The 27915-nt window shown below is 42.1% G+C and overlaps 1 protein-coding gene across 3 annotated transcripts in view; it reads right to left on the bottom strand.

Annotated features, from left to right (window-relative positions):
* The window catches only part of LOC139591960 (bifunctional heparan sulfate N-deacetylase/N-sulfotransferase 4), a 65612-nt gene that overhangs the window by 21147 nt on the left and 16550 nt on the right, over positions 1–27915 (bottom strand). For 2 of the 3 annotated variants that reach the window (XM_071431174.1, XM_071431173.1), the window contains exons 3-6: positions 9715–9802; positions 7485–7639; positions 1435–1620; positions 418–546 (exon numbers count right to left, since the gene is read on the bottom strand). In XM_071431174.1, coding sequence (XP_071287275.1) covers positions 418–546; positions 1435–1620; positions 7485–7639; positions 9715–9802 — 558 coding nt within the window. The remainder of the gene's footprint in view (positions 1–417; positions 547–1434; positions 1621–7484; positions 7640–9714; positions 9803–27915) is intronic. The other variant, XM_071431175.1, reaches the window with a different exon arrangement.

Genomic DNA, 27915 nt, shown 5'->3' with positions numbered 1-27915 from the left:
TGTTTTTAGGAGCTGGTGATGGAGGAAAGATATCAGGCCTGAGCCCTGGGGTTTCCATTGAGCTGTATGAGGAGTGCCTGAGGAGCCAAGCTCATGGAAAAAAGAAAAAAAATCAACAAGATCAGGTTTTTCTACCCTCACAGGTTAGTTTCAGCTTCAGACGTGTCTCTCAGGGGGACCTGGCTTCAGGCTGGGAAGCAATAAGGAGCTGGAATTAATGCATTTCCCAGGAAATTGTTGCAGGTACAGTTGTAGCTGGAAATTGGCAGAAGACATTTTTCTCCTTTCTTCTTAAACTGCTAGTTACCTCTGAGCAAGTTGTCCTGGTTTTGATTTCCCAACCTGATCTCCTTCCCTTTCCCCCTCCCTCCTCCCTGCCAGTCAGCACATCCAAAAACAGCAAAAGATGGTACCTACGGGGTTCAGGAGAATGGTGAGGAAGAGTTCCCCTCCTCGGATACTTTTGTCCAGCTCCTGAGGACCACCAGGATATTCCTTGTAAAAAATAGTGTGAGTGAAAAGGCCACAGGTCTGTCGAGGGAGCACCTGGGAACAGAGGAACAGCAGCTTACTCAGGTATTGCAGTGCCATAATCAACCTGGGGAAGGACTTTGGTTTCACTTAATTCAATATTTTATATAGTTTTACTCAGTTAAAACAACAACCAAAACCTGCATTTATAGAGCATTTGGGTACATGTGTAAAAACACTGCTGATTTTGAGTCTGTTCCAGCAGTAATTGGACTCTGCAGGAATTTGTTTTTGAGCCACTCCCTCTGCCTTGTTTAGGGGATCACAATTTGCACTTGGTATGCACAGGCAATATTCAGAGCAGCTTTTGGGACTTGAAACCATCCCTTAGAATATTTGTCAGTTTACTTTAGAACACCCAGCTTGGTAGGACAGGCCAAAGGGCTTCCTGTCCTCTGTGCACTTTTAAGTGCATGGGAGGAGCCTTCTCTCTCCTGGGTGAGGGGTGTAAGAGTCAGGCAGGTGTCCCAGTCCTGCCTCTGGGAATTTCAGGAGCAGAGCTGAAACTTCAGCCTTGCAGAATTGCTGGAGGAGATTACTTACACCTGTTCACCTTCCCAGGTGATGGGTTTCTAATCCTTTCATGCATAAACATGAAGCAGAGCTGGGAACAGAGGTCTTAGGCAGTTTAATGATTTCACAGAGTGCAGCCACGACTCGGCTGGTAGTGATGGGGCCATGAGCACATTTAGTTTCTGAGGAATACTTCTGCAATTGCCTGAGTCTGTGTGACTTTTGTCCCCCTCTTTTAAACTGCCTAACAAATGCACTCTTTGGGCATCCTTACAGCTGCTGGATCCCGGGGAATTTTAAGGATGCTGGCAGACGTGAGGCCTGCAGTAAGAGCAGCCCCCTCTGGAGTCCCTGCAGTAGTATTGCTATGAACATGGAAATGCAGTGTACCATGATGCCATTGTGGATGAAGCCCCGTCTGTACCGTGCAGGTTTCAGGTGTGGGTACTCCTCTGTGCTGGTCACACGGATGTGCCACACCTTCTTCCAGGCCTCGTAGAGCTGCACGTGCACCGGGTACACCCCCGAGTGGTGCGGGGCCACCGCGTAGCCCATGCCTGTGGGGATGCCGTGCTCCTGCAGGGTAGGGCACCACAGGGATGGACAAGTTAGGGACACACAGAACATGTCGTCATTCAAAGCTGTATTCCTGCACACTGTGGCACTGGAGAAGCTGCTGTCCCTAGACAAGAGTTGTACCTACTGTAGCATGAGCTGGAGGGAACTGGAATTACAGTTGGGTGACTGCAGTGAGGAAGGAGTAATCCTTCTGGATTATGTTCCATTGTTGTTGCATGGAATAGGTTTGCCTCCTGTTCCATTAGATATTGCACATATTTTGCCTGGTTCTTTTTAAAGGTAATCTAGTGAACCACTGCTGCTTATTTACTAAGCTAGTAAATGGACGGAAAAAATGTTGCAGTGACATATGTGGGGTTTTGTTTCCTAGTTCTGGCATAGGAGAAAGATTCCTTCCTAGTTTTATAAATAAATATTCCTCATGTCTTCTGAACCTCCTGATTTTTTCCATGGTGTTAGAGTATAGCAAAAAATAGCTTGGACTACTTTTACATTTTATCAATATTTATATTTAGCTCAATTTCTCTATGGAAATATGTGCGTGTTCATTGTATAATCTATAGGTTATCTTGCAAATTTCCTCCAAAGACACAAATTCATCTTGCTCCCAGTACTACCAGACATGTCAGCTCTTTTCTACTCCTTTAAAACTGATCTGCAGAGAGAAATGGCTAAAATATGAGATGATTATTTTATGGAGGTTTTTTGTCCTTCCTTTTGCCCACATTATTCATTGATTACTTTAATTCCAGGAACAGCAGGTTCTGCTGGGCATCCTCAAGTACTTAACAAAGAAAGGATTTTGATTCATTGGCAAAAATGAGGTTAAATCTGTAGGGAACACTCATTCCTACATTACATAATGCAACCACTTTAAATGATCCACTCCTTATAGTAAAGACCTCCGATTACAGACTGATCCTGTAAAAGAGAAACCCAGACTCTCTATTTTGTCATTTACTGAGAACAAAATGTGATTTCAGTTTGTTAATGCTGTTACCTACTTGAGAGGCATGAGTCAGTTTAAGGGTGGAATGAGGGATAGCTCTATAATGAGAGATGGTAAATCACCCTGTTCTTTATTTCAGTTTTTTTTTTGCCATGGACATGTAAAAAGGAAAAAGCTGTATGAAAAGATTTCTTTGAATCTGGCCCATTTATTGCCATGCTTGGGAGGTCTGTGATGCTCAGATTGTCACATGTTAACCTGAATATCCTGTCTCAGCTTTTATGGACAAACCTTCACAAAATGTGGGGTAGGGAGTACACAGAAACAGAGATGTAAGGCAAATGTGTCCTGGGGTTGACAATAAACACTGCTGTGGATGACTTATCCCAAAGTAGGGATCTGGATGAGTATGGGTAAGATCCTGTTTATCTCCTGACTGTTTGATGCTGGAATTGCCATAGCAACAGAATGCTGAAATGGTGATCTGCCATTCACAAATCAAATCAGGCAGTTTTTCAGGAGTTCTCAACATAAAACACAAGTTAGTCTCTGAATATGAATAAAACCTGCTCACTACATAGCTCATCCCAAAAATACATCAGGTACCCAGATAGCCAATATGGAGTTAAGAAAAAACAACTATCAAATAATTTTATTTTCTTTGGGCAGTTCTATTTGCAGTTTACCTGGGAAGATCAAATACTGTGTGTCCCCTTGTAATGATTTTCTGTTGCACTTATTTTCCTCTCATTTTGTTATTAAACTTACTTTGGGAGTGAAAACTCATGTGTTAAAGGAGGAGTATACTGGTGTGTCAAGATATGAGAAATACCTGTACTGAGCATTTTTCTTGTGTATTCTAGGGAGCAATTGCCTGAGTTTTACATTGAAAATGTACATTGGGTTTTTTAATTTCAAAATTTGTGCGTGTTGGTTTAGTTTGGACTGTAGGTATGATTTGCCATTGTTAGAGAAAATAAGAATGCTAACTTTTAATTGAATAAATTTTATGTCTACTGTAGGTCTTTGCACACAGTCAGTCAAGGTGCAGGTGTGAAGGCTTTTATTAGATGAAAAAGCTAAATTCAACCTCAGATAAGTTTGCACAACCTTTTGGCTTTGATAGCAGGTGATGCAGCAAATGAGTATTTCAGAAGAAAATAAGGTGAGGCAGAATAAATCTCATCCTGCTGCACAGGATGATGTTATCTTATATTCACAGTCCATTTTTAGAGGCAGTGGGCAGCTCTCCTTCCCCACATGAAGTACAGATATTAATAATGGGCCAAATGAGGCTCTTTTCATCACATGTAGATGCTTTAGCCTCGGCTGTGTGGTCGCTGGGCCCTCCCATTGTTGAGATTTAATTGGTGTATTAAAAGCTCCTGGTGTACTTGTGGTTTGAGCAGCTCAAGAGGTGCAGGCAGAGGAAGTGCTAATGTGCATCTGTAGTTGGCTGTAGGCAGGAGGTGGGAGCCAAGGAGTGCTGCTAGACAGGTTCTCAATTGATTTGTTTAGTTCTACATCTTTGTTTCTCCTTCCTGTCAGCTCCCAGCTGCCTCGTGCAGCCAGTGACAGTTTTTGCCTTGTCTCTGCTGTGCTTTGGGCTTTGTACTCACAAATGAGCACAGAAGATAATCACTGAGCAAACAAACCAGGGGATGGAATAAAGAGCTACAGGCTTTGGATTAGATACATTCTACTTGGTTTTGTCAGATAAGGATGTAGAAAGGGGGAGGAGGAATATCTTGTTATTGATGGCAGGGAAAACTTGGTTCGCTTTATTTTTGGAATATATGCTATCAGAGACTTCCCCTTGAGCAATTTTTTTGCCTCTCTGTATATCCATTGCATTGCCTATAAACAAGGAGAATAATACTTGAGGAATTATCAGTTTGTAAAATTTAATCTGAGATTTTGTTTGTTAGTGTTTTTAAAGGATTTTGGGATTCTCTGATAGAGAAAAAAACCCAAACCACAAAACATGACCAACTCAAACCCAACTGATAATCAAAATAACTGTTATTTCCCACCTCCTTAGGCAGGCCCTGGAACACACCATCCATATTTCCATAAATAGGATGGCATTGGGATAGCAAAGCTTTGGGTAGCCTGTGACTTTAGCACAGTTAAAACCTCTGCCTCTTGCTCCTCTGGGGCTGAGGATCTTGTGCTTGATGAGAGATTTGGCAGTGAGGACTTTGGGCTATGCATGGTGCAGCTGTGGGGCCGTCACCTAGGTACACATGGATAAGGATTTTGCCAGGCAAATTTCCCCTGCTGCCTACCAGATCCAGAGCAATGGCACAATGACATTTATTGCAGGATGTGAGGAAGTTTGTTCCTCTCACCATGGAGGCAGTGGAAATGATAAATATCTCAGGGATGCATGGAACAATTTGGAGGACTCTGGGTGAAGGCAGCCTCCTGGTTCACATACAATGTGCATGAAAGGGAATCCTTGAAGGCAGATGCACAGAGGTGTCCATATCTGCACTGAGATCAAGGCACTTAGATACCTAATTAACAATTAGTTAATTGTGTGTGAAAAGCTGTGTGCTGACAGGGCTTTAGGTACCTGATTTCCATCTGTGTGCTGACAGGGCTGTTTGAGGCAGACTGCAATTGTAATCTCCCATTTTACAGAGCTTTCTTAGGAGGTGTGGATAAAGCCATGTGAAACAGAGCCAAGGCTCTTATCTACCAGTCAGAGGAGACAAAAGGTCATAATAAACAGAACTTTTGGGTGTTATTTGGCATCTTCAGCAACCTTGAGTATTGTTCTTGGATATAATTGTGTGCTCTCCCTTTCTGAAAACCTTGTTACCTCCTTAGCCATGTTTAAAAAAAGTGAACAAAGAAAATAGCACCCTAGTGAGGAATTAATGTGATCACACTTCCAAATAATTACTGCAGCTTTTCTTGCAGAAGCTGACACCAAGTGTCACCTGTATGTGCAGCCAAAACAGGAGGTGGGGAGACATGGTCAATAAATGAGAAATGCAGGAGAAAATGGCACCAGCATCAAGCTGTGTTCTCCAGAGTATAATATAGTGGACAACAAACAAAACACGTGTAATATCAAGCAAATTTTCCATGTATTGTTCCAGATGTCTAATTTAAATTTGGATCCACCTTGTGACATCAGAGAATAATGGGAAGAGGTTTGCTTGAACTTGGAGGGCTTAGAGAAGTGCAGCTGCAGAACGGGGAGTTTGTTTTTCAAGTAAGATATGATGATGAGGATGAGACAGCCAGGGAGGAATGAAACCACTCTGAAGTCATGGCTGGGACGTCTCTGATAGCTATCAGGGAGGCTGTCATACAAGGAAGATGAATTTCTCCCACAAGAGAGAATTTCAGAGGAAGCCTTTTGAAAAGAAATGTTCTCATAAGTAAATGGTACAGCTCATATAGATTCAAGGTCAAGGGGTTGATACAACCCCAGTTGCAATGTTAGCAGGAAATAAAAGTGTAATAACAGCAGCTTTTCACTGACATCAGCTCCTTATTTATAGGCACCCTAAGGAGTCTCTACCCTTCAGGACACAGGCTTTATCTTTCTGGAGCGGAAGTTACAAACAGATTCCATTACCAGCTCTGTTTTCAGGCCATGCTATAGATTTTACTCCCAAAGGTGGCTCGACCTGGGTGACTCCATGCTTCCTGAAAATACTAGGAGAATTTCCCCAGAGGTTTAAAGATGAAGGGGCTGTGTATTTTTGAGATATGGATTGTTTAAAAAATTACTCTTGCATTTCAAGTCTCAGCTCCGTTTGTGTCTCTGGGCCAGGCTACACCAAAGGCATGAACAGGCTGTCCCAGGAAGGCTGACAGGGAAGCAGGAGTGTAGAAAGGAAAAGAAGCCATCCTGCCAAGCAGGAGATGGGAAGGGAGGCAAGTCTGGCATAACAAGTAAACAGTTAAGCCATTTTTAATTAATTTTCTTTCAAGGTTGGTAGGGAAATATTTCCATAAACAAGGGAACAAATTGCTTCCAACTGCTTGTTCAGGCATTTGCCTCTGCCTTTTTCCTGGTGTGCCTTGGCTCATGTGAGGGTTGGGAGGAAGGGGCTTGGCCTTTTGAAGCTGGGAAGGGTTGGGGAATTGCTGTTCCCAAAGCAGCTGAGAAAGCCCCACTGTGTCCCTCAGCTCCTGTGAGCAGCTCTGGTTGCTTGGCATTTCTGTGCTTCACCAAAGACCACACAGTGTCTTTCCAAAACCAGCTTTTAGGGATTTCAGGTTTTCTTTGTCATGTGCAATAAGCCAGCAGAATTATCCTGAAAAGGCTGTAAATAGTACAAGTACTGTGAATTCTGGGCAAGGGGGAGGGTGGCTCATGGAAGCTCAGAGCACAAATGAAGAAAAGGGAAGCACAATTATCTGTCAATATCAGCAAGAGGCTAGCTGTATAAAGGGCATTTTCCAAGCAGGCCATTTAAAAAGGCACAGTGAAACCCAGCAGCTTCACTTGTTGGCTCTGTCAGCATCAAGATTTCTCCCAAACCACACACCACGTTTAGAGTTCACTGCAGCTTCCTCCCTGCCTTACTGAGGATGTTTGCAGCAGAGTTTCCCAAGCTGATAACCTGTGTACCAAGTGCTGCCTAAAGCTTAGAAGGCCAGCTGCTGTCCGCTGTGTTTGCACTGATTCTGATCCCCTTGGTCCTGCCAGGATACTGGGGCAGGGCTGCTCCCTCTGCAGAGAGCCTGTGTCAGTGGGAAAGGCCAAGACAAAATTCAGTTTTAGTCACAAACAGGCTGGGTTTGGGATGAGTTTCTAACCTCACTGCCTCTGTTTGCATGCCTGAGTAAATTGTAGGTATTGCATAGACAAACATGAAACCAGTGGGGAAGGCATGGCCATGGTAGTCAAGGCATCCCAGTAAATCTCTTGGGAATTCTTCCTCACCATTGCAAACTCTTTGTTGAGGATCATCTGCTCCATCAGTGAGGACTCATTGTGGAAGAGGTGTGGCTGCATGTGACTCCACATGTGGGGAAACCACCAGAATTCATCCACAGATCTCAGCAGCAGGTCATCACCCTCATCCTCCTCCTCAGTCCCTGCAGAGGGAAGAAAGGGACAAAAAAGTTACTAGAAAGCAGAAAAGGCCCATAATTGCTTTTTAAACGCAGAAGAGTCTGCCAAAACCCCTGGTGTCCTTGGCTTGTCTTACTGTGTTCCTGTTATGTTTACAAACTATGGGAATATTAAATATAAACAGTAGGACTTTCTTTTTAACATATATGATCTTCAAAACCACCCCCTCCCCATTTTCTTTATTTGCTTTATTTTAATGCCACACTATCTTTTTATCCCCATAACCTGGCAGATGGATTTAACATGACAAAACAGTGTCAGGAATATTAATGCTGTTTTCCAGGTCTTTTGAAAGCTGGACAAATGATGATGTTTGATATTAAAGAAAAGGTATCAGTTATTTTCCCTTTTGTCCTGATAATAATGTCACTGTTAAATACAAAGTACTCTCCATAAAGGCAACATATGGATAAAAATGAAATCTTATCAACGATTCCCCTCTATTCTCCTTATAACTGCCACTTTATTAGCCTTGGTTAATTGAAATCTGATCATTTTTGGTAAAGTGTGGAACAAATTTTAAAATACAATTAGGTGGAAAGCATGAAGCTGTAATGGCAAAAGACTTCCAAATATTTCTTAGGGTTCAGTATTCAATTTTGGCCAGATTTAATCTTGAAGGAAACTCAATAAAACCTCCTGTGTTAGTGAAGGGTATCTGCTTCAGGCAGAAGTGAGGCTATGTGGCTGTAACAAAGAAAACCTTCCATCTAAGAGAGGACACAATGCTGCTCCCCCCATCTGCAGACACATGTGCCCTGCTTTTCCAGCCTGGAAAGGCACAGTGATATTCCAGTAGCTTCACCTTCAAGCTACCCAACAATATTTGTTTTTTAGCACATTTCCTTCGTGTTCTTTGCCATTTGAATGCTTTCATTTTGCCTTAGTCGAAGAAATAATTGCCAAAATCAGTTTCCTGATGCAAACACAGAAATCCTGTCTTCTTACAGGCCCTTCAATGTTTTGCAAAACTCATTGGAAGCAAAAGCTTCACAGATGTCACTGTTTACTTGGCAGGAACATCCAGAGATGCCTGTTCAGTGCCTGCACTCTAGCTCTTGGCCTTTATTTTCCATTTCTGCAGTGGTTTTTGAAGAATGCCACTACACAAGGAGAGCAGTACTTTGAAACTTTCTCCCAGAGTCACTGAATCCCTTTGCTCCCCTCTTTGCAGCACTCTGCAAGTTCTAAGGAAGCTGCTCTCCTATGTTGGGAGTGCTTCAGGAAAAAGAAAACAACCTTGTTTACTGGAGAATTCCATACTGAAAAGAAAGGCCTGATGGCTGCTCCCTCTGTGCCCTGCATTTTGGGAGTGACTGCTGGCTGGTTTTGGGGTTTGTGCTTCACTTGCAGTCACTCAGGCATGGGCAAGGGAAGAAACTTAACCCAGGCTTTCAAAATGGGACAGAGTAGGGAGAAAATGGAGTTTGTGAGGCAGCTGAGGGTCTCTTTGATAAGCCCAAGTTAGGGATAGAGAGGAAACAGGTGGGTATTTGAAATACATAAAGAACTACAAGCAGAGATTGTAGATTTAGGTCAAAGTAAAATTTAGTGCCTTATTAACTTCTGAAGGAGAGTGTGGTTCTTGAAAAAAATCCTACTTTTCCCCATTAATTTTTTTGTAAATTTAGATATACACCTAATAAAAGTTTGCACTTTTACTATAACAAAACCCAAACAAGATGAAGCATAATGCTTTCCATTTTAAAGAAGAATCAATAGATGTTCCACCATTTCAGTGTCCAAAGGGGTAAAGACACACTATGGATGAGCTGCTCAGGTACACAAGGATGCCCTTGGTGTTTTCCTGAAAGGTGTGTGGTGGTAAATGTTAGTGTTATAAGGGAGGCAAAGTGATTGCAGAGATCTCTCTAATTCCTCAGGAGACAGAGTAAGGTTTTTCAGGTGTGATAGGTATGCTGAAATATAAAAGATTGGGAAAATCATGTCTCAGAGCCTCTGAATATTTAGAAAGGGAATGTTTAAAGCTACATTTTAAATTCTGTCACCTATTTAACTGCATGAAGTTCCTTCTTACCTGTGTGGTAAAATTTTCCTGAAAATCCAAGGTTGAAGGTAAAATTTGCAACCTGAGTGCGCAGTAAATTTTGAGTCTCTAGTAAAGCCTGAAATAAATAAGAAATGAACATGGATTTAGAAAAATTAATACTATTTTGGGCTCACCTTTTTTTATAGGACTATTACAGAGAGCTTAATGCTCCATGAGGGTTTGATGGGCTAGTAAAGGTAGTGGGAGTGCCTGAGTGTCCAAGGAGGTAATGGTTCTGTGCCTTGGCCCAGGATGTTTTCCCCTGGAGCACTGATCCATGGCAGGACTTGAATCCAGCCACTCAGAGGCAGCAATATACTGGCTCACTTCATTAGTGAAGCTTGAGAAAATATGCTTAAACCCCAAAATAAAATTAGGAGTACTACTCATCATCTAGGCATGAAGGTGTTGGGATTTACTTACCTGCAGGACCATTTTGGGCTGTGTCTGGATAGCAAATTCAGGCTTAAGTGGGAATGAGCAAAGCTTCAGGTTTGGCTGTGGTAGAAGTTGTGTCCATGTCATAAATGCATTTTAAATTTAATTAATGTTTATGTTTAGTCTCTCATCCAAGCTAAGATAAGCCCACTGGAAATTAAAGGAAGGAAAGGGTGCTGCTTATGGAAGAAATAGTCTTGGCCACTTGTCTAATTTTTGTTCTGGACATATATTCCAGCTCCTAGGAAAAAGGAGATGCTTAAGTCTGTGTGAGCTTTACTTGATGTTTACTACTGGTTGTTAGCTCTGCACTGCTCCTGGAGCTGCTCCTTGTGTGCAGATCTGCTTTGGGTTCCCAGCCCCTGGAATTTGGGGGTGCTGCATGTGAGATGGAGAGTGCATTTCTCTCCCTATTGGCCTTGCCAATGCTGAATAGGTTATAAATTCTGTTTCCATCAATTTTCTGTGCCTCCATTATGTGGCCCTTGAGAACTTTTCCTATTATCTATTAATAACACTCCTATTGATTGGACCTTCATGTTCTTGTAGAGTTCAAAGATAAAATGGTTGCAGTGGTTTACACCCTACCCCAGCCCAGCTAATATCCTTAATTTGAAAAAATTACATTCTGTCTGGTCATAATTTCCCTTAATTTCGTAGGAAAATAGTTTTTTGGTCTAATTTAAGCAAGGACCAGAAACCAGAACTATCTCCAGTGCAGGATAAACCATGAAAGCAGGGTTTAAGCAGCTGAGGTGTGTGAGTGTAATACAAGAGACTTCCAGGCAGGGTGCGTCTGCCTTGATTTTTTAAAATAGAAACATGCTTAGGGTGGCAAGGAAGATGTAAAATTGAGATGGTGTTTCTCAGCTGCAACAGTCACCAAGCAAATTCCTCTCCTTGCTGAAGGAAATAAAGCAATCTTATGACAGTAAATCTTGTGCTTTAGCATTAAATATTAAGGTGGTTGTATGGTTTCCAGCCTATTTTGCCAGACATTTAGTAAGTTGATTATTTCAATCCTGTGACAATTTCACATGTGGGACTATATTTACACAATGTATAATAAGTAAACATTCACTAAAATGCAAAACCTCGGAGATGAACACCACTGTTAGCTGAGACATTGAGGAAAATCCCCAGCTGGTAAAAACCACCACTAAATTGACACCATTAAAGTCAGAAGCGTAGAATCAGAGTCGTTATATCTTAGAACATAACTTTCCAAGCTATCTAGAGCCTTTTAGATATGTTGAGAAAGACTTATGGGCTGAGCAAAATCAATTTAATTTTCCTTTGAGGGAAGAACATCTTGAGAAATTATCATCGCTTAAGGTGCAGTAGGAGAAGGGGCAGGGAACAAACATCATTTCATCACCTGGGCTCCTCTCCTGCTCCCCTCACATCTCAGCAAGATGACAGAGCTGCAGGATAGACAGAGCCTTCCAGCCCAGCCAGGCTCATTAAAAACACAGAGCGAGGATTAAGATGTAAATCCTGGAACCTGCAGCGTGTCAAGCTTTTTCCTCTGTCTAAAGGGCAAATCTGTCACTCAAACTGGCTTTGGCTTGGTCCTAAAGGCTTTTTTCTTGCCATTTCAATTTCCATATATGCATATTAATTTATATAATATGCAGCTCAATTTTGCTATCATGACCTCCCCTCCTTTTAATGCTAAGAAGATATTGTCAACTAAGGCAGTCGAAACTTATTTTGTCACTGCTTGTCTGTGTGGAGGAAGGGCACTCATTTATTCCACACCCTTAATATGGAATAACTTTTTAGGTGATTAGGGTTTGCCTTCCCTATCTTTAATGAAAGAGTGCAGAAGCTGCATATCCCTGGCACCCAGAGCCAGAAACCTTCCTGGGATTTGCACAGGCTCCATGGGAGGCAGAAGGTATATATTTTATTTGATTCTGAAGGCTCTGCAAGGTGGAGAAGGGCTATTGAATTTTAACAGCTGGAAAGCTGTTCCCTTTCCAAGGCCAGGTGCCACACAGCTATTCCCACTCTGCCTGCTGTCCTTGGCTTCACAGGTATCCCCCCCTTCCCTGGGGGCTCAGTGCCCTCCATCCCACCCCTGTCGCCACTGCATGCCTGTGGAAGTAAAACCAGCATTCCCTGTTGAACCACAGGTGGTTATTTTTGGACAGCTGAATAGATCATGCTTACTAATTATCACTTTCCAGGGAAAGAGCCACGGAGTACACAGTGCAGGGACAAACAGGCACGTCTCTGTGCCTGGCTAAACAAAGACAGGGCTTTTTTTAAGGTAATCTAAGCTGCACTTTCAAATACAAGCCCTTAATTGCCTGGAATCTCTCAAAACTCATGGATTTAACTTGATTAATTGACTCTTTGCTTTGTCAGTGAAGCTTTTCTCTGACACTCACAAAATACAGTTTCTTCATTATATTGCATTCAGTAGCTTTTTACATTAATCCATATAATTACCTTTTCTAAATTTGAAGTTGCTGTGTCTTTATTCCTCATAACTGGTGCGTCTATTAGGAAGAAGTTGATATTTCCCTGCTATGTCCTTGTTAATTCTAACTCTATCCCTCATTTACGTAATAAACTTTTTGGGGCGATTTCTGCAGGAACATTTCATGCCTAATAAGAAGCAATTTGCTTTCCTTCATTAAGTACATTAAAACTTCATGCCCCAGACATCATTGACTGTAAACATTTGATTCTGCTCAAATTTAATGCACCAAGGCATTTTGCTCTGCCAAATTAAGTTTATTTACGTGCTATGTTCTGGATTGTTAGCTGCTAATGAGACTTTGGCTCTTATTGCTCTAAGGCCTGAACAGTAACCTCATTTTAATGAGTTCATTATTTGCTGCCTTCTGAGTGGAAGACAACAAATTTTCCTTTTAATTAAAGGTCAAAACACCTCTGGCTGAGGGAAGTGTAGAGGTTATCAAATCCTAAGAGAAGGCAAATGAATGACACTGTGTGATTTTGATGCCAAGCATGGGCTGGCCAGGCTGAGGTAGAAGGTGCCTCTCTAGGGAGCAAAACTCCAAATCTAAGTTAAGCGATAACAATGCTAAAATGCATACTGGATTTCTGAAGATATTGTTAAGGCAAAACAGAACTTGAAAATCAGCCAAAGTAATTAAAGAGGTTTTCCTCCCCACTCGAAGGTCTGAGTGGATCAATAGAGCTGCTAAAGCACGAGCCCTTCCTTGCATGGGCAGTGGTGTTTGGGGTGAGGGGGACAGATGCCACATGGATTGAGTTAGCACAATGGAATCTCATATTTTTATTGGGGAAAGTGAGGCAGATATTGGGGCTCCATGTTGGGGCTGTTTGTAGGGAGACAGATGTACATGCAGCTGTGGGCTGGTGTGTGTGCAACTGCACAGACAGGGACTGGTGCTCGCTGAAACTTCAGTTAAACCAAAAAAGGATTCATTATGGGAATTGATGCACAGATCCTTGTCCTCCTTCTAGTATTCTATTAGCCAGTATTGTTTCATATGCCTTTCATTCTGTTCCCACAGCAGGTAACAGCATTAGAGACAAGAAAGGCTCTTGGGAAAGAAAGGATCAGTGCCTGTGAGATCAGCTGGTGAAAACTTAGTCTAGTTTTGGGGGTAAAATCCTGAAAGTCTCTGAGATGTAGACATTGTTTAGCTTGAAAACTGCAGCTGTCAGAACATCTTTATGACACCTCTAAACATTATTTCTGCAAAGTAGAACCAAACTCCTGACACTCAGAGGTGTCTCAGGAACATTGCCAGAAACAGAGCATCAGGAAAAGCACAGGACGAATATAAGATTTGCAGGACTGAACATTTCCCCAGCGTGGAGCAGCCAGCCTGGCATTTCATTAGGGCTCCTGCTCATACCTGTGCCCTTCCAGAGACAATGCTGTGAATGTGAATTTTGGGAAGCAGCAAAACCTCCAGATCTTGGAGGTCCATGGCAGGATCTGTGTGGTTGTGGTGCTCTGGGGCATTCCACGAGGGAAAGCTGCCCAAGGAAACCCCATCCCAATTTACTGCAGAGTCTCCTGGTGAGGATGCACAATGGGTAAGGCAGGTGAGGAAGTTCTTCACTCAGTCTGGAAGGAGATCTAGGCAAGGAGGGGAAGTTGGATATCCCTGCTTTGCAGTGTATCTGTAATTTGTTGTCATCCTGAGTTATTTGACTTGCACAGACTGTTTGAGGAAGTGTTTCTGGCACAGGAGGATGTGCCAGTGCCTGGCTTCCCAGGGGTGCTGGCCAAGGTTACGCTGTCCCATCGCCTTCTGAGGGGTATGACTGAGAGTCTTGTCAAAAATGGGCTCTCTTGCCATTACTCAAAGTCATTATTCATTTGGGAGCAGATCCTAGTGCTGGATAGTGATTGCACTGCTGCAAGTTTCTGCTCTTTGGTGTGTGTGTATAAAATATGGATATGCTCACCATATACACAATACTTTTTATTTATCTATACTGTGGGCAGAAAATACATGCAAATATTTGCACATACGTAACTTTAACATTACCTCTGCTTTGAGCTGGGGCTTAGATTAGATCACCTCCAGAAATTCCTTCCAACCAAAATTGTTTTTCACTTCCAGACAGTTTTCTCAGGCTTCTGTGGCACATAGTTGTTACTAATACCAAGAACATGGTATTAATAACAACTTTTTAATGCATTTATTCATTTTTGTCCCTAACATGTCCTTAATGTTTGTGCAGCTACATAGCCCTGTGGTTCATTCCCAAGCTGTTCTGTGCAGCAATTTGCTGCTGGTCTGTGCAAAGCTGGAGGGCTACAAAGTAATAGTTTTTACTCTAAATTTCCAGCTGAAATTTTTGGAAGGAAAAAAGAAAAAGCAAAGAGTACTTCCAGCAATATTTCATTGCACTGCAAGCAGCTGCTGTCAGGATGTGATTTTTTGATTGCCTCTTCCTGCTCTTGCTCCCTCCCTGAAATCTATGCTAGGATAAAAAAATCTGACTAAGTGTGCTGTGGTCTTGGCAATTTTCAAAGCTGGTGGAATTGGAATTGATAGGAATACCACAACGCAGTTAAAATCATAGTAATGACTGTAAGGAAGGTGTGAAATAACTAGCCACTGCTATTTTCCGACAGGAAAGCTGTCAGTAAAAAAGTGATGTCTAGCCTGACATTACTGATGGGGTCACTGCAAGACCGGGATTTTAAGTTCCATATTTTCAGCTTTGAGATTGGACCATAAATTTCTGTCATAAGGGGGACAATCAACTCAGCTGTATCTGCACTTGTTAAAACTCAGCTTGCTGAGGAATTTTTAAGCCCAGGGAAGCTGAGTTGATGATTTCTGTGTGGTGAGGATTTTAGCCAACTTCCCATGCTTATAGCAGATAATACCAGAGTGTAGGAATTAGCAAGAATCCACATTACTGACTTAGTGGCTAGAGTTTGAAAGCAGTTTAGGCATTGGTGTTAGTAAAATCTTTAATGGGATTTTGAAATCACTTGTCCTGTACCCTATGCCAAACCTGACTGGAATTGCAGGGCCTGGATCAGAGGGAAACTGCCAAACCTCACAGACCTGGAGACGCTTCTCACCCCGTCCTTCCTGCAAATGGTGCCACTCCCAGTGCTGGCTGCAGAGCACTGGGCACAGCCAGGGCTTTGGCCCTGCCTTCCCTAGGGCTGGGACTGCATTTCCTTCTGTTTTTATTCCTGTGAAGCAGCCTGCTAATCCATAGTGCCATATAAATAATTAACAGGGAGCTCTCAGCTGGGGCTGAACACAGCCAGCTCTGGCTGCAGATCTATTTTTCATTGTAGAGCTATTACCTGAGCCTGTTCAGCATTTCCCTGGAGTTTGCTGCCTTTGTGTGAGGTCTGACAGGATAGGTGGGTTTCTTTGAAGCAAGAAACAGGTGATGATTTGCAAATACTTGTGTAGTATGTTTATTGGAAACAGGAAAAAAGATGTTTTTACTTCTTGAATGGAATAACCCACTTTATCAGATCTGTTTCTGCTGCTGTGCTGTAACTCTGTCCTGAAGTCAGAAAACTGTCAGGAGCCTACCTGCATTTAATTTGACCTAGAGGAGTGCATCTGTCCCAGTAGAGGTTCAACCAGTTGCAGCAGAAGGAGATGAATGGGGGGATCCTGCAGCAAATTTACTACTTGCTGATGACTAAGTGGTGAATAACATCCCTGAGAACTCAGGAGGTGGCTCTTGATTTAGTATTAGAAGAGATGATGCTGAGTGTGACACAGCCTGGCAATGAGAGCACCCTGACCAACTGCTCAAGTGTGGGTGCACAGATATATAAAAATATCCATGGCAATCATCCAGTCTCTCTTCTTGGAAAAAGGAATTCCTGGCCTTGTTAGAGCATCTAGCAGCAAAAAGCTCAAATGAAGAGCAGGGGGACAGTCTAACAGGGCAGAAAGTATGAATGGAAAATAGGGAGCATGACTAAGAAGCAGGGTTTATTTTAACAGGGCCACACAAATGAATTAAGGCAATTGCTCTCATTCTGGGGAGGATCAAAGGCATTAGGCCTGGCTGGGAGCATCCACAGGAGCTGCTGCAGGAGCTGCAGGAGCAGGGAGTGGCTGCAGTGGCTCCCTGCCAGCAGTGATTGCTGCTCTGTGTCAGAAGAGAGAAGATTTACAGCCTGTTTGGGGCAGCACTGAGGGTCTCCAGTATCAATCACTGCTGATGCTGAAGGATTTTCTAGGAATACTAACCAAATGTGCTGCCAAGTGCTCGGAGGGGAAAAGCCAGCCTGTGCCCAAGCTGAGAGCAGGGGGCAATCCCCTGGGCTGTGGGGAGCTGCTGGCACAAGCCCAGGGCTGAGCAGGATCCCTCCCTGCAGGTCTATGCAGCAGGGCCAGGAGCTGGTGGCACTTGGAGCAGAGCAGCGAGGGGGCTTAGAGATTATTTCTTATCAATTCTGACTTTTGAGAAGCTTAAGCATCTCCAGTGATAGAAATCTCTTGAGGAATGACTCTTCAGGCAGGGGAATCAGGGGAAGGCAATCTGCCAGTGGGAGATCAAGGATTATTGGTCCAGTTTTTGAAACAACATGATCAGGAATGCTTGTTTTGATTTCAGTGGCTCTGCTCCCTGTGGCTGCAGTTCAGCCTGGCCAGCACAACAGCTCCATGAAATAAAGAAGAGATGCTCTATTTCCCCATATCCAATCTGCACAAGGCAGGTGGGGTTTGTCTCTCTCTAATTCCACTGTAGAGCTCCCAAGAAAGAGGCCCAAAAGGCAGGGACAGAGTCCTCACGTCAGCTCTGATCAATCACAAAATTAATCCCTAAAATACAAATTGAATGGCAAAACCATCTCAAGGCTTTACAGGGACAACATCAAGGTCTAAAGTAGTACGTTAATAAAAAATGGTTGCTGAGCCATAGTAGTCCTGTGGCAGAAAATTGTGCTGGTGTCAGTCACTGTGCTGCATGTCACCCACCTAAAACCCACACTGCTCATTAGTTAGCTCAGGTCATGATTAGGCCATGCCCCAAAAAAAGGATCAAAGTCTCTCTCTCTCCTTGGTGCAGTACAAATATAGGTTAAAAGACAAGTAACAGCAACAACTGCATTTTGGTTGAGTTGTATATTCTTTCTTTTTCTTGTGTTTTGGTGCTTCAGACTTGTTTTCTTAAGCAAAAAAAAAAAAAAAATTACAAATAAGCTCTACAATCTGTTACAGGTGGGTACTCAGTTGCTATAAATTATTTAAAGGCCAGACTAATGGAGGCTACCTTATTTATCTTCTTTAATTTATGGACTTGGATCTACTAAGGTTTAATCAGAGTGGTTTTCTGTTCCTTCACTGCCCTTGGAAATCATTCACTTGGATAGCTTGTCACAAAAATAAAACTTTCTTCAAGTTCTCATCATGTACATTCATCTCAAAATTCTGAGCACCTACCAGCAATGTCAAATCCCTGCCTTAAATTTACTGCTCAAAAACTACCTGCTGTATATGCTTTGTGGTGGGGAATTAAGGGTTTTTTTTCTGCACACATTCAATCATAGAGGAGAGATTGGAGCAGGTGATACATCCTGAACTGAGGTGTGTCCTTCAGGGCTCAGAATGGGCGTGCTGGCACAAGGATGGATGTGTCCTGTGGCTTTAAGAGAGTGCCTCCATGTTTGGGGCTTTTCCCTGTGTGAGTCTGCCCATTGCCCACCCTCTCCATAAAAATCAGCATCCAGGGAAGTCTGGAGAACTGTTTTCCTTGGTTATTGTGAAACTTTCATTTTGCAGAATCTTGATGAGTAAGGGTGTGCTTTAAAAACCACTAGGATTAAGTGTTGCTTTTTAATATTTTTGAGATGCTTGATACTTGTCTGGCAGAGCTTAACTTCTCTGACCTTTCTTCCTTCTTTGTGATGCTGCCTTCCATTATCCAGGGAGCTGGCTTCAGTGTTTTGATAACTAGAATTGGATGTTTCTGTGGAACGAAAAGGGAATTTCCAGGCAAATGTTCTTGCTTTACACTGCATCTCTTTCACCAGAGATCAGAGTGCTTCTGCCACCCCCTGCTCCATCAGGTTCAGTGCAGAGGGAACTAAAGCCTTTATTGTCCTTCAGGATAGGTTTAAAATCCCTCCATCCCAGAAAATCCTCCTGCTTACCACTGCTTTATTATCCTTCCCAGCATGAAGACAGCATAGTGAGCTGTCCAGAGGAGGAGGCTGGAAGATCCAAAGTTAAATGGCAATGCCCATGTTACACTTCCACTCAGTTCTCTTGAACCAGAAACATGAAAGGCCGGTATGTTGTCCAACAAAATCAACCCAGACCACCAACTGAGGCTGGCACATTTGAAATGAGCAATTGCAGAACTTTCAGTAGGCTACTTCTTCATAAAATTAGGTGATTTCAGGTAAAATTGAGAACAAATCTCTTTAACAGTCAAAAAAATGTTTCAGGTTCAAAAGTATCACCACACCTTTCCCATATGTGGGAAAATTATACTCAGAGAAAAACTGAAATACTGCTGTTCCTCAGATCACTCTGGAATAGAACCTGGCAAAAAACTCAAACCTGCACCTTGAGAAATTCAAGTGGTGCAATGTAATTGTGGAAAAGTGATGGAATCTTTCAGTCCTTGCGGTAGCTTCCTAGGGAGGAAACTCCTGCTAACAGGAAGCCCTTCTACATGGCTTTTGCAGCCTTTTTCTATGTGTACTGGAATGCTCTTCCCAGGGAGGTGGTGGAATCACCATCCCTGGATGTGTTTAAAAAGAGACTGACATGGCACTTGGTGCTATAGTCTAGTTGAGGTGTTAGGGCATAGGTTGGACTCGATGATCTTAGAGGTCTCTTCCAACCTCATTATTCTGTGATTCTGTGTGAGTGCCCACAGCAAGCCAGCTGCTCCCAAGCTCCCTGAGCACACCCTAGAGGAGCAGTATGTCTTCCAAGAGTAATAATGGCTGATGGCAATAATAACCCAGTGAAAAATCAGTGTTTGTGATCCTTTCCTAAGTCTCCTAATAGTTGAAACTCATGGCTTTTCTCTGAATTCACATCCAGGAGCACCCTGGTTGTGAGCCCTTGTGGTGATAGGTCTCCAGCACGTGGGAACAGGGAGGAGAGCTGATCTCACCAGCACATGGAATACTTGTATGGCATTGTCTTAAAAAAGACAATGCACATCATTTGAATAATGCCAAGAGTGCTAAATTGAGACAGAAAGGTTGGGGGGGAAGGTTTGGTTTTTGCTTACAACAGATTGCTGTTTCAGAGCCATTCATATGCATTTTGGTGGCAGCCAGAAAGTGGCTGAGGCAGTTAACTTTTAAATCTACTTGCTTTTGATCTTAATTATTAAAGGCAGCATTTTTCCCTCTAAATATTCCCATTGAAAACTGTAGCTACTTGTAGTGTAAAGTATGAATTCATGTAACACAGGATCATTAAACTGGGAAAAATATGTTCCGCAAACTATCAAGCTTTTAATTATAGTTGTTACACTAAATTTCCACTCATTTCTGAAGTGAGAGATTCTGTTACTCTCACAGCTGAAGGGTAATGCCATAATTTTATTTTATATGGGAATAGCTGTTTAGAAATGAGAAATACTGAATTGCTGTGACAGGCTTTGCTTGGGTAATGCTCTGCTAGCCCAACAGGTCTATTTGGCAAGGTGTACATCCAGAGCCTGGATATAATTTGCAGCTGTAAAATGAGAAAGAGCTAAAAGCTGGGTGCTTTTTTTCCATAGTGGAAAACCTTCCTTACACCTCAAGCTCTCCTTTGAGCTGTGCATTCCCCTTGTTTGCCCCCTCTCTGCTCTGCTGGGGTTCAGCACACTCATGTGTTAGGTCACCAGTGAAATGAATAATCCAGAATATTTCTGTGGGTGCAATCTCAGCTGGCTTTGAGCAGTTGAAGACAGATAGGTGGTTTTAACCATCCTACAGTGGGCTCTTCCCAGGCACAGGTTTCCTGCCCAAAATTTCCTCTGGTCTTTAACACTCACCTTGCAATATTTACATCAGGGATGGGTGGGTTTTGTTTCCTGATAATGTACTGGGAGCCTGTGCCCAGATACAGCAGAAATAAGAGGGAAAGCATATGGGAAACCATATTCCCTTTCCTAATAACAAATACAGAGGAATTACACTTGATAATACCACAGACATGTTTGTTTATGATGCACATAAATCTTGGGATGTGTTACTAGGAAAAGACATGCAGAGCTTTTTTATTAAAGAATTCACCTTCTACAGATGAACCTATTTTTTAAATGTAATGCATTATTGTTGTTATTATTGTTACTATTAACCATGCAGAGCATAGCCTCAGCAGTTCACACTTGTCCCTGGAACTCCTAAATTAATAAGATTATAGAGTATTTAATCTCTATTAATTGTAGATTCATATAGATTAATGCTTATTTATGCATGTATATTCAATTAATTCCCAAACATGTGTGCTAATTTGTTGAAAAACCTACAGTAAATATTATTACAAAGGAGGTCTCCAGTCTTGTGACCCTCAGGGATTAAATATTACTGGAAAATGGACAAAGCACTTTGATCCTCATCCCCTGAGCCTGTCTCCCTTGTCCTGCTCTTCACCAGGCTGCTTTTCCCCAGGTACAACTTGCTGCCCTCAAAGAACGATTGGGTCTCCACCAAAAAAAGCACTTGTGCTATCAAGAATCACTGACAGCTTGAAGAGCCAATATTTCATCAGGTTTGGGCCAGGCAGGCAAATACAGTCTGCTGTCAAAAATGTGAATTCCATCATTTTTTATACCATTTTTTACTAGAAGGGCTGAGGTTTTGGGGTGAAAAACACACAGGTGCTGAAGCCAATGGCTTTAGTGGAGTCTGATTCAATCCCAGCAGTTCAAGTGAAATATTGAGACAACTTTTAGGAATTGCCTCAGTGTTGCTATTTTAGATTTAATATGTAATGTAAAAGCTATGTTAATAATTTTGTCTTTTAACTAAAATGAGGAGGCAGCAAAACCGGAAATATCCATTTCCTGGGAAATTCTTGTATTAAAGGAGTGTCTCAGCAAAGTGTGAATTACTTGCATTTTTTAATTTCTGGAAGATCAGCAATTCCAAAGCTACATTTAATTATGATCTTTGGAGTTTATTTTTTTAATATTCTATGAACTGCCCCCTTTTCCTTTAGTCTGCCAGAGCAGATGAGCTGGCAGAACACAATTTTGTTTGAATCATATTCCAGTGAAACATTGTGCATTTAATAAATCAACATTTTGCCGCGGGAAGCTGTTTCACTGGAGCAATCCATGTTGATCAAGTAACAGGAATATAAACTTCATTTTCCTCTGCCTTGTCACTTTGCCATTTTAGAAGGATTTTCCGCCCATTTATAAGTATAGGGATAAATGGCTAAAGAAGTAGGATGGAAGGAAAATTAAAATACTAACCTTTAACACTTTGAATTTTTCCATACCTTTGTCAGAAAGTATTGGGAGGGTGGTATTAGCTTTAATAGATTTAGTTTGTGTTTTTTCAAAACTAAATGCTAAAATTCAAATTAAATGATGGCATCCATTAAAAAATTAAACTCTGACATAAGGGATTCATCCTTTACCAGGCAGAATTATTAAAAATAGCAGGGATGTGATGTGCCAGAGAAGCTGAGTGTGTCCCACACCACAGATCCCACTTGTGTTTGCGTGTTGTCTGGATGAGAAATGGGAACAGCAGACTAAGAAAGTGCTGGTACTTTGGAGAAAGAACAGAAACACAGACAAGAGGAAGGCTTACAAATATTTAGAGAAAATTTTCATGGCTTGGTAAAGGACGTTTAAAATTTGTGCTTCTGAAGAGGAAAAAAATACTTGATCAATGGCTTTGTTTCCTAAAGAAAGCCATGAAGTGTTTTAACTAAAACACTGGTTTGCAGGAAATTCTTATTAGCTTGTCCTTTAATTTTCTTGTAAGTACTGAAAATTAAATTCTTAATGGAATTGAATAAAAATGGTTTTGTTTTCTCCCTGACATTTCTGGAGAGAAATTGTTAACTAACTTAACTTTATATCTTAAGACATTATCTCTAAAATGGGTGTGACTATTTAAGTTATAAATTACCATATTTAACATTAGAAATTTTGTTGACACAAAATGACAAAGTTAAATTACTAAATAGTCTTATATTAGAATTTCCCATGAGGTGAAAAAAACTCTGTAGTACTTTTTTGGGGTTTTTTTCTGCCTGGATGGAAAGAAGACAGGTGGAGGTGTAGAACACTGGGAGTAAAAGCAGTCACTGAAGGGATCTTTGGCCATATTCACAGAAAAGACAAAGACTCTAAGACTTAATTTCTGTGACGATATGTATGTAAAGCTATAGAGGTGGGTGGATATGTCTAAGGATTTGAAGCCAGACATAGTCAAATATTTGGTTTTATACTTCATTGTGACACAGAGGTTGACAGAAAACTCCTGGTTAATTATTGCTAAGTAATTGGAGTCTCAAATTTCTCATTTTCTCTGGGAGATTTTCTCAGTTTCTCACCTGTTTGTCCATCCCTCCCTGTCCCCACCCTTTTCCTGAGCACTGCCACTTGCACATCATTTGAATAATGCCAAGAGTGCTAAATTGAGCTTTTGCTCCAAGTGTTCCTCCTGCTCCCATTTGGATGACAAAGGCTTATTTAAAGTCACTTAAGTAACGCTGCTCCTGAAGGAGCTGCATTATGGATGGGCTCCTGCTAATGTGTTTATTGCTGCTTCAAGTGCTTTTAAGGCAATAATTATGACTGCTCTTGCAGTCTGCACTGCCTGGCTCTTCTACAAGGCCATTCCATCATTGCAGAGTGTTGTTTTCTGCAGGAAGCAGCTGCTAGGGCTCCTTTTTAACTAATATGTGTTGTTTTAAAGCTCAGGTTAATGCAGGTCTCTGGAGGGGCTGATATTAAGCAGATGTGTTTTTTGGCTCCTGTGGATTCCCTAAGTGAGGCTAAATTAAATAGAGTACCACGTGTATCCTGGAAATATATTCCATTTTGATATAACCTATGACTTCAGAATTGGTTTGGAGAAAGGATTCAAGAAATGAGTACAAATCCAGGAAATCAGTGCAAGTGTAGAAGAGCAATGTGACACAAGTCAGCTTGGCACAGGATGTGAGCACCAGAAATCTGAATTTGACCTGGAAGACCTGCCATTTCTATATTATTAAAAGGATTGTGATGTTTTTAAAAACATCAAATTTTAAAATGCTTTTCAAAATGAAGTTCTCTTGAGTTCTTATAGCCAGAATGAAGGATGATTTATCTCACTTTTTAAAATAATTCATTTGTTGTTTTGTGGAATATTAGACTTTTTTCCTTGGGGGAAAAACCCCAAACATCGGAGATTAATTCTGTGTTTAACAGATTATTCTGAGATTAATTGCTTGTACAAACAATACCAAATTGAACCCTACAGATCAAAAACCAGTGTGTTCCCTGCGACAGAAGAATACCAAGTGAGTTTTTAAACATTGAGGAAAATCTTGCTAGGGAGATAATTGTTTAATAAATTCAAGAGGTGGAAAATTTGAGCCACCAGAATGTGTTTTCTGGCAAGACTCTATAAAACACTCAGAAGACCACCTAATTTTGAGTGGGAAAAGCTGGCAGACGAGAGAACCCCAAATCTATTAGAATTCAGGAGGGTCCTTGGATAGACAGTCAATCCATCAGGCTGCCACGGAGAAGAATACAGGTTCTGCTGGTGCCAAGGGAATTGTGGTGTTTAACTACACTGCTACTGAAGTTCTGAATGAAAGCACAGGCCCTGTTGAAACAAAAGAAGTATGAAACATTCTGTCTGATGTGTCTTGACAAGGCACTTGAGCGGTATTCAACACTCAAATTACAGGAAGAATTGGGTGATTCAAGAGACCTGAACAAGGAAAATACTGAATTAACTGTCATCTCTGATGAAGCAGAATGGAGCAGGCACTCCCATTTAAAAAAAAATATTATTAAAGTTTTCATGTAATGCCTCTCAGCTGCTTTTTGAATTCATTTTTAAGGACTTGGAGACTGTCCAAAAATGGGAGCTGCAGACTCCACTTCATTGTGTCACTCTCAAGTGCTTCAGAAGGTGACAGAAGTGTCACCCAGCCTCAGTGACTAATGCTTGGCTCTGCTCTGGGTTCCTGGGCTCAGCTTCTCCCTGGGCTGGCCATGGCTACTTTACTGCAAGGGGCTTATTATGATTAAAAGGGTATCAGGGTGAGTGTTTTATCTCAGGACTGACCATGCTGCCATGCCTGGTGACGAGGCCCAGACATTTCCAGTAGTTCCACCCGAAAGCAGCTGTCCTTGCACAAAAATCAGGGATAATCATATGCTGGAGAGATGGAGTGGTTGAGCTCAGCTCCCTGCTGTGCCAGTACTTTTTAATTTGGAATTGCCAGGAAGGATGCAACTCCAACATGATTTTTTGTCTTGAAAACACTAAAATGAGCCAGAATTCACAGGCTTTAAGTGTTCCAGGCATTTTAATGATGGTGAAGGTCAAAGATAAAGAGCAGACTGTGGCAGTGAGGGGGTGTCAGAGACAAATTGTTATTTCCACTGAAGGAAGTGGAGCTCAGAGGGGGAGGCAGCAGGAGAAGGCAGACAGGCTGCAGGGAGAAGGGAGGCCTGCAGTCAGCACTAACAGAAATTACATTCCCAAGCATGGCTCCATCACTTTACTGCAGCTCAGAAAGTCCCAGGATCCTCCCATCCCTACAGTGACAATTAGAGGGGTTACAGAAAGGGGAAATGGAGCTTTTAGAGAAGGGGGCTCTGGGATATGGTGGTGCTGGGACAGGCAATTTCTCCTTGATTATCTCATCAGCTCCAGCTGGAAGAGTGGGATAAGACAGGGGAACAGGTAGTTCCTGACTCCCCCTGGAAGAAGGCTTGTTGCAGTCTAAATCCTGGAGCTGAGAGGAGGGTACCAAGTGAAAAGCTCAAGATTTTTTCTTCATTTAGAGTAGTTTTTTGTTTGTTTTATTTATTGAAGGGTAAATGCCTTAGCTTGCACTGTGCTCTTGCAGGGCTTTTGGGTTAACAATAGGAAGTGTATTTGTGAAAGGTGCTGGAAAACCCTGGTGGCTGCGTGGAGCTCTTCCTGGGTGAGTAAATATTGTACTGGCTCATACTATGGCAACAGGAAAAATAGCAATACTTCAGCAAGTTCTTACTCCTTGTTTGGGAAATGCAGCCCTCTTTGTGCTCAGTTAAAAGCAAACTTTAAAGGTGAAAGCTTTGTATTTTTTCTGTGTGGCTCTCCCAGAGACAGCATAAAAAGACATTTCCAGGGTTTTTTTGCCAAATCACTGATGCCAGTGATACTGGACTCATGTAGCTGGGAAGCAGGATCATTTACAAGAGCACAAATTCACTGTTTCTGCAAATTAACTGAAGAATTCTTTTGCCTTTGAAAATCAAGCACTGAGATAATATATTGGCAGGAAAGGGAGAAATTCATTTGCAGAGGCTCGCTAGGCTCAAGATAGAACTCCACAAAGCTGGGAAAAACAGGTTTCTGTGGCTCTGCTGAGTTCCTGTTAATTACTTAGCCAGACATGACCTTGCACAACTTCTTCAACACCAGGGATTAGGAGATCTTCTGTGGTAAACAGAGCCCATAATAACCCTGTTCTCTAATCTCTGTTTCTGTAGCTGATGCCACCCTTTATAAAAGTGTGTGTGTGTCTATATATATACACACACACACATATATACATATATACATATATACATATATACATATATACATATATACATATATACATATATACATCCCTGAGGCACCTAATTGAGAAATGGCTTTGTGAGGGAATAAGAACATTTAGGTTGCAGGAAGTAATTACACAGGCACAGGTTGACTTGTTTGATTACTGTTACATGCCAATATTGTTATCAGGAGACTGGCTGGGTATTAAAGCGTTTCTGAGGGATTTGGGTGGGCATGGCACATTTGGAGAGCCTAGCAGAGAGTCCCTAAATCTCTGCTCTCTGTGAGCAGCCACAGCCCCGTCTCCCAAAGGCAGGGCAAGGCTTTGCCATCACTGAAATATCAGCCTCCTAAGTAGTTATTTTTGCCTCTCAAGCAAAGCTGCTGTGCCTTAGAGGGTGAAGGCAGGTCTGCTGATTCTTAATTGCCTCCTTCCCCAGTGACTTGGGAGATTGTTCTCTAACTGGCTGTAATTACCCTTTTCTGTAAGCTAACCAAAGTGCACTCTGCTTTCAGTGTTATGCTCATTATGTTATGCTCATTAACAGGATTCTGTTCAGTGGGTTAATGTATGCTGAGAATGTCCAGTCTGTAGGAACAGACTGATTTGTGTAGCAAGTGTTTGTGAGATACCCTGAAACAAATCTCTGCCAGGTTTGAAATGAAATCAATAACGTTGAGGACAGAGTATCTGTGGGTGCTCAAGTTGCAGGGTGGATTTATGTGTGAAACATTCACCTAAAAAGGGGAGATAAACTTTATATTGTCCCCAAAAGAGAGCTTGAGGAGAAGGTTGGTTCTGAGCCTGTGCCTGCAGAAGATTTCTCCCTGTGGTTGGTGTTTGTGGCGTGATTAATTGTGTAAGGTGAGGAGGGGATTTATCCTGTGAGTGGCACTTCTGCTGTTTTTGTGAGGAAAGTGGGCTGCTAATTTGGCACTGGAGAAGTGTGGGAAAAATGAAAGCTTCCCTTTGTACCCTGACTCAAACATAATGAATGAAAGAAGGCTCACCATGCCTTGCTTGAAAAAAAAAGCAATTAAAAAGGTCTGAATCCCAGGCAGATGTTTTTCCTTGTTATTGTCTAGATATTCAGCAGTGTGGACTGGTTGGTTTTCAGATGGATAAAGGCAAGCAGCACATAAATATGATTCTGAATGCTTTTAACAGCATCCAGCTCTTTCTGCAGCCCCTGGATGTGGAGTTTTCTGCTGTGTCTCCTGTAATGAGCACAGAAGCGTTGCTGCTGTGCCAAGCACAGCTGGAAAGGTTTGCCTGGCAATGTTGTGGACTGCTGGATAGTAATGGGGGTGACTTGGGTTTTTTCCTGCATAATGAGGTGATTCCAGTGAGAGCTCAGCTCTGAATCTCCAAGTGTCCCTGTGTGGACACTGCTCTGCTGGCAGTGTGGGCTCTTGAACTGCTGTGGAACAGTACCATTAAGGCTTCCTTAGTGCAGCAAACCATGTCAGAAAGACTCTCTCAAAAAGGTGCAGGCAGGAAGCTATTGCTGAAAAACTTGTTTCACAAGTGCCTTTGGAGTGAATTTCCTCCTGTGTACGAG

The sequence above is a fragment of the Agelaius tricolor genome, unplaced genomic scaffold (assembly GCF_023055355.1).
Source record: "Agelaius tricolor isolate 1412-34295 unplaced genomic scaffold, bAgeTri1.0.p SCAF_8, whole genome shotgun sequence".
Lineage (NCBI taxonomy): Eukaryota > Metazoa > Chordata > Aves > Passeriformes > Icteridae > Agelaius > Agelaius tricolor.
The sequence above is the reverse complement of the archived record's forward strand: the minus strand, read 5'-3'. Positions and strand labels throughout refer to the sequence as shown.